The following is a 7,545-nucleotide window of genomic DNA, read 5'->3' as shown; positions in this document are numbered from 1 at the left end:
CATACATGTTGTTCTGTACCAGCCTGCTACCGGCCCTGCAGAAAAGGCAGGGACAACCCCTTTACAAACGGCAAGAGGCTGGAATTACACCTGCCAAATTTATAGCTACAAAAACAAACAAGACACGAACCAAGAAACAGGAGCTTTAAGAAACAGGAACTATCCAAGCGGTTGCCTTCAGCAAACCAGCCCTCCCACACATTCCCCTTATATAGAGTTCAGGGCGTGGCTTCTCTCTGCCTCCTTCTGAGGAGCCCCATTGCCTTCCTCTGTTTACTCCTAATTGACTGCCTCCTGCGTCGGGCGTCCTTGAACAGGGCCAGCTGTGGGTCATCTTCATCCATGCTGTCAGGCTCACACAGCTGGGTCTCCGTGGTGACCAAGTGGGAGGGGCCTGGCTGAGGGCTCTCATCAGCAAGATCTTCAACCCCCTCAGCAAGGTCTTCAACACCCCCCTCCTCCTCCTCTGAGTCGTCCAACCCAACTGCCGAACCCACAGGCTGACCCTGAATCACAACACATGTTTAGTTCAAAGTCAGAATGAAAAGTACATCTCTGCAGGCAAGATTTCAGCATCTAATGTGCTCTTATATTCACAAGAAAGTAGAAATATGAAAGGTCCTACTTTGTATGCTTTAATGAGATTTGGATATAGAGAATGTGATTTCTAGTGACAGCCAAGTAACACAACTATGCTTTTAGAAAACAGGCTGTACTACTATTTTTCCATTTCAAATATAAATAGATGTTTTCTGCATCCTAATGCCATCCAGATTCTCTGGGAATACATGCCCGAGAAGAACAAATCTGCATCATTGATGGGTTGGTTGTCTTCAGATTCTAGAAATTTCATTCTCCATACCTCCAAAATATGTGAGATTGGGATGGTGATATCTGGGTTTGCACTGGCAAAAAGGTAAGATTTTATTCAGTTGTATAGCTTTTCTGTATAGTAGTTGGACATGTGCACACCAATCTCCCTCCATCCCTCCATCCCTCTCTCTGCACAAAGTGGTCTAATTGTTTAAACTAGGGCCCCAAACTCTTAGGTCAATGACTCCTTCATAAGTTTCAGATTGTTCATCGACCCTCAAACACATTACATGAAAATAATTTAATAAATATTACTTTATTTAGTGAAAGTAATAAGAACAATAATGGATAGTCTCTTTGACCATTAGAAGTCAATATTGACTACTTTGGAAAAGCCTAGATGTAAAGGAATTTGTTGAACTAATTCAACACAGAAGTAGATCAGAGACATTGAGATAATTTGCAGGTTTGACAGCATATCATTAGTCTGATCATAACACAGCTACTATGGTAATCAAGTTTCTTGTCAACACTTCTGTTTTAACGTGTTTTGACTCTCCTTTTCGCTTAACTTTTTTTTCTTTTTTTCTGTGCAGGTTAAGTATATTCTATGCAAAACAAGGGAGCCAATGAAAAGGCAAGGCATTCTTGCAAATAAAAATTATGCTAGAAGTTGGTGGAGACACTGACATATGACAAAACTGGTTGATGTAACTGTAAACTGCTGTGCATTCCTGACTTAAGACAAAACCAATTATTGTGTTTTAAAAATATAAAGTATTTTCAAGTTCCTGGCTTTTTTTTAATTTCATCAGTTTGCCTCAAGTCAACATCAAGACCTGAGGACTTTATAAACATATCAATATAGTTTTCATGACAAGGTACAAAATGTGTCTACTTTTGGAGGAGGGGGTTGTTGGATTTTGTTTTGTTTTCCAATTTAACCTGAAACCTTGAGATTCTGTTATGGTTGCCCTCAGCTACATCTCAGAACTGAATTTGTTTAGCAGAAAAGACTCACTGATAAGAGCCCACCAAATGTAGCTCCCTAACCAATGGAAACCATCATATCTGTTCTGTAAAATGGGATAGACAGATGAAATCGGGGAAAGACAATCGCTCAAATATATACAATGACCAAAAATATGTGTTCCAAGAGTACTAAATAAATTCAGAGTATTAAAGTACTCAATAAATATTTAACAATTGAATATTCTGGAGTAGCTATTTTCACTCAAATGCATGGTTTCATAGTATCCCACATCATTATATCATCTCTTGCATTTATTTAAAAAAAAATCATCTACAGATCATACTTATTTTTTCAAAATGTTGTCAGTAAGATTTCTTAAACCATTTGGGGGAAACAGAGGTGGTTTATAAATCACATATGTTACTTAATTTTACCTAAATAAACACATATGATGTTCTAATAGAAGAACCTCTGGTGCTGTCAATGCCTTAGAACAAGGGTCTTCAAACTTGGCCCTTTTATGACTTGTGGACTTCAACTCCCAGAATTCCTCAGCCAGTGGGACTAGCTGAGGAATTCTGGGAGTTGAAGTCCAGAAGTCATAAAAAGGCCAAGTTTGAAGACCCCTGCCTTAGAAGATAGCAAAGCTTCTACCTGGCTTTTATGAACATTTGGATCATTTAGAGACTCTTTTGCTGTCTGAAAATACAACTACAAGTAGAACTGCAGGGAACTAAGAAGCTACTGTAAGATTATTTTTAAATCAATGTTTATATTATTTTTAAATATTATTTCAAATGTGAACAATTTACTTATGAAATGGACAACATCTATACCACCTACTCCATGAATCTTAATGGAAAATCTCATGGTGGCATCTCTTAGATTAAAATTAAGCCCTTATGCTTCATTGTGAAAAATAAATCCAGCCTAGAGCCTTGGCCGCCAGTCTTATGGAAACAATTATCCATTCTACTGATAAAGATATAATCTTCTAAGATTCAAATTTATAATACAGAATTTACTAGATTAAGGCAGTTTCTGGTTTCAATTTATTTTTACTCTTATTGGATTTAGTTTGGTATATGATACACAGTTTTCCATATTTGTTTTGCTGTTTTCCCTATGTCTACAAAAATGCTCTATTTTTTTAAAAAAAGATCCATTGAAATACTGAATAAATTATTACAGTATTTCCCTTATATGTTGATTTTTTTTCTTTTATAAAAGTGAGAAGTCATGGCTATAACACACAAAAAAGATTAGGGTCATTTACTTTGTCTTCAGTTTTGGTATAGGACAGAATGCATTCCTCATATGGAAGATTTCTTACAATTTTTACAATGTTTACAAGAATATTTGTAAAAATATTGATTGTGAATATTACCAGTATTATCAATATTTGTCAAGTTTCACAAAATTCTATTGGGTAGGAAAAAACTTTTTGAATGTTCACTTTTTATACAAAATGTTTTAGGTATCCCCCATCTCTCTCTCCCTCTCCTTTCCCGAAGGCAGGTATGTGGCTGCTGCTGGATGGGGTAGGGAGCAAAGGTTTGTGACATTGACTGGGAAAAGTCAAGGAGGGTTTAAAAAGATCACATGCAGCAGCAGCCAATAACACTGAAGCAGCCATAATTTTCCTAAATTTCATTACCTCAAAAGTCTTGGCTCCTGGATTTTGGAGACATTTTGTAAGTTAGTCCATTAGGCTTGATTCAAAAATTGTTGCCATATGATGCACCATTTTGCCCAGTTAAAGAACATCACTATTAAATACTGGGATTTTTGGAGGCATTGACGAGGCAAAGGTGAAAGTAGCAGAACGTTTATTAGGTTAACACAGAAGCAGCTCTAACAGCCGCCTTGACATCTATTTATACGGACTGCCGATAGGCAGTGGCCAATGAAATTTAAACAATTCTCCTGCCCAAAAATACAAGCTTGCAAACTTGCAGACAGGCAATTAACTTTCAGACAACACAGCCATTATTCAATTATAATGGCTCATATTATTTACTTCAATACATAACACCACTACCCCCTATATGGTTCACAGTTAAAGAATGAACATAGTCCTGCAAGTACTTCGGTGGCTTTCATGACCTCTCTGAACCCCTTGCAGCCATTGGTGGTTCCCAGTCTACCAGCTCCCTCGCTTGGCTGGGTAGACCGGGGCTCTCTGACCCGCTGGTTATGGGTAGACTCGTGTCCTTTTGGCTGGTCTGTCCTGGTAGACCTAAGCCAATGTCCATGGACAGAGCGGTTTCCCATGAGCTGGAACACTGGTCTCTCTGTAAGTCCCGCTCAATGGGTGCAGTCTCATTGCTTGGGAATGCCTCACTCCCAGTTAACCTACCATTCACGACTTCCTGAGTCCCACCAGCAGTCTGAGAGTCCGTTGTGAAACCGCTGTCATGCTGTTTCTGGTTTTGGCTCTCATCTCTGTGAGGAGCCAGCGTCGGGTTCTCTAGTCGCCAGTGTTGTTGGTCGATGTGATGGTGGATCACTTGACCATCTTCCAGGACCACTTCGTACGAAAGTGGTTCTGACACCTTACAAACCACAGCTACCGCCCATGGTGCCCCTTGCTCATAATTTCTTGCCCAAACCCGGTCACCAACTTGCAATTGCCTGAAAGGCTTTGGCTGTGGGGAATCCGAGGCAACTCGGTCTGAATGGAGATGGTCCAGCTGTCGGGCCCGGCATGCTCGACATTCAGAGAGGCCGCGCGAGCCACCGGCCCCGAGACCAGCCGCCGGCGTCCACGGTCTCCCGAAGAGCTGGGGAAGTGTGCAGCCGCCGTGACAACCCAGCAGCTGCCCGCTCGATGCCTGGGGAGGCCGAGGAGCACCTTACCGGCTCCCGGGAACAGCCGCCAGCGTCCGCGTTTCCCCGACGAGCCGCAGAAGAGCGCTGCCGACGAAACGGCTCAGCAGCCACCCGCCCATCAGCTGGAGAGGCCGCGGAGCGACCCGCCGGCCTCCGGAAGCAACCGACGGCACCTACATCCCCCCGACGAGCCGGGGAGGGGTGCGGCCGCCGAGTCGGCTCAGCGGCCACCTGCCCGGCACCTGGAGGGGCCACAGGGCGTCTTGCCGGGTCCCGGGAACAGCCGCCGGCGCCCGCGTCCCACCAACAAGCCGGGGAAGAGCGCGGCCGCCGACGCAGCCCAGCAGCCTCCGGGGCTGTCCGGAAGGCCAAGGAGAAGCCGTACGGAGGCGCAGCCGGCAGTTGCCCAGCGCCCGAGCAGCGGGGCGAGGACGGGCGCAAGGGTGGACCAGGAGGCGGCAGAGCCTACCGGCGGAACGGGGAGGGGCTCAGGACACGCACTGGCACTGACACATTCTGACGCTCTGCCGGCTTCCTTGCCTGCCAGGGGACTGCGTGACAGGCACCAGCGGCGGATGGTCCGAGCGGCGCAACTCATGGCGGTCTGGGGACCTGAGGGGGGAGGCGAGGTTGTGCGGAGCTCTGGGGGAGAGGGGGGCGGTTTGGGCTGGGGGGTGGCTTACCGGCTGAAATGGTGGTGGGACGGGGCCAGGGAGGATACATGCCTGGGGCGGGTGTAAAGGATGGGAGCCAAGGGGGGTGGTAGTTAAGTAGGGTGAGGGCGTGGTTATGCAATTAGGGGTGTGGTGGTGGGTGTCGGCTTTGCCGGCTATTTAGCAGCGTTGATTGTGCTGTGGAATCAACGCTGACTTCGTCTGTCTTCGAGTGACTGTTTGTGAAGGTAATAAACGTGGCTCAGGAGAACCAGCTCTCGTTCCGGACTCATTCTTTCTGGTGATTCGTCGGACGGGGCTGAAAGTAAGTCAGCGTTCCTTTACTTTTGGTGGAGAGCATTCTCTGGGAGATTGCTATGGCGGAAGGCACGGAGGATGCTTCACCGCTGGCTGAAGCGCAGGAGGAGGCTGGAGCTACGGCTGGGCTCCTTGAGTCGGTTGAGGTGGGGGAGGAGGCTTTGCCCTCGGTGCGGCGGAAGGAAAGGCCTCCCCCTCTCGAAGGCCCTGGTCTGGGGCCTCAGGAGACTGGAGTGCGGGGCCGCAGCGGCGATTGGTGGACACACTCCGCTGGGGAACACAAAGGACCCAGTCAGGGCCAGACGACCCGGCCCAAAGGTGCGTCTACGGAGTGGAGAGAGCGGTGTTACACGGAGGACAGCGGTGAGGAATGGAGCTACTCCACTGTTTACTTGTCCACCAAGTATTTACGGTTACAGGTCCCGTGCCGTAAGCTAGGGCCCAAGTACCTCGGGCCGTTCCGGGTGGTGCAGGTGGTAAACCCGGTAACGGTGCGACTGCGGTTACTGAAGTTCTTGGGTAAGGTCCACCCGGTATTTCACAGTAGCCTGCTAAAACCTGCTCCCGCGGCTACTGCAGCGGCAGGGGAGGGGGGCCCCGGGCCAGTTCATGCCGACCAGTACGAGGTGCAGGAGGTATTTGACTCCAGGGTGCGGAGGGGCGCCTTACAGTACCTACTTCGGTGGAAGGGGTACCTGGTGGAGGAGGCAACATGGGTGTCGGGGAAAGACGTCCACGCCCCACGTCCCAGTCCATGGAAAAGCAACGTTGTTAGCAGGCTTCTGACACCAACTCATTCATTCTTGGCCAGGAGTAAAAGTGTAGCAACTTTATCTGGAGATGCAGCATCTTGCAGCCCAATCAGCCCTCTCTCCTTCAAGGCCACAAGTTGCCATAGTCCAGCAGACCGAGCAAAACTGTTTGGCACAGCCCCTGAGGTCAGACGGCGAAGGACTGCACATTCAGCTGGGAGTAGCAGGAAAGGAAAGGAAAGGGGACTCTCATCAATTAATATTTCATCTGGTAAAAAGAGAACTCGTTCACCATCTGCCTTCAGAAATAAACCAGCTGCTTGGCATGCTTCCAGATCAATGCCTGCTCTGCCAGGAACACCCAGAAAGATCATTTTGCTACCCGGATCATCCAAAACACCTTCCATTCAAGCTCGCCCTCCTTCCCCTGGCAACATGCGTCCACTAAAAAATGAGAAAAAGGAAACACTGCAGGAATCCGAGAAGGTAGATGGACAAAAGTCTAAAAAAACAGCTTCAAGTCCCAGACTAGCTACAAGTGAAGAGCCTTGTAAACCAGAGTCTACTCAAAGTCCTGTTCCAGTTCTGCCCTCTGTTCCTTCAGCAGCTTCACCATCACCCATCAGTAGCAAATTTTCAGCGGGGACAACAGATCCAGAAGAAGCAACCCGGTTGCTTAGTGAAAAAAGGCGACTCGCCCGGGAGCAACGAGAACGGGAGGAGGAGCGAAAAAGGCAGCAGAGACTGAAAGACAAAAGAAGGAGGCCTTGGTGCAAAAGATAGCTGAGGAAAGAGCGCGCCGAGAGGAGGAAGTTCAGAAGCAGGCACAGGATCTAACAGAAGCATATCTGTATCTCCTGGGAGCAAGACTTCTATAATGGTTGTATGCACTGGAAAAAATCCTGGCCGCTGCAAAGAACTTTTGTTGCTGTGTTTTTCTGACTGCATTATTGGTCGGTATCTTGAAGCAACTATAGTAACAGAAGAAGAGTCATTGATAAAAGCTACTGAAGAGTATTTTCAGAAAAAATGTCAAGCCATTTCTGAACCCCAGTTTGCAAAAGCAACAGTGATTTTACCACATTTGAAAAGAAAGTCAAGAAGACAGCTGCCAAACTTCCTTCCACAGTTCAGTATTCCAGACAGAATTAGAGAATGTGTGGAAAAGAAATCTGATATATTAATTTTTTATCCAGAACTTGGA

The 7,545-nt window shown here is 46.7% G+C and overlaps 1 protein-coding gene across 1 annotated transcript; it reads left to right on the top strand.

Annotated features, from left to right (window-relative positions):
* Nucleotides 1-5,648: 5,648 nt before the first annotated feature.
* LOC308668006 (ensconsin-like) lies at nt 5,649-7,219 on the top strand (the record flags this gene model as incomplete). The annotated part of the gene is given in 3 exon segments (XM_081327668.1): nt 5,649-5,822; nt 6,009-7,077; nt 7,080-7,219. Coding segments are annotated over 3 exon segments (1,383 nt in total).
* Nucleotides 7,220-7,545: the final 326 nt, after the last annotated feature.

Source organism: Vipera berus (genome assembly GCF_964194415.1).
Source record: "Vipera berus genome assembly, chromosome: 4".
NCBI classification, from domain to species: domain Eukaryota; kingdom Metazoa; phylum Chordata; class Lepidosauria; order Squamata; family Viperidae; genus Vipera; species Vipera berus.
This window is presented reverse-complemented; position numbering and strand designations above follow the sequence as displayed.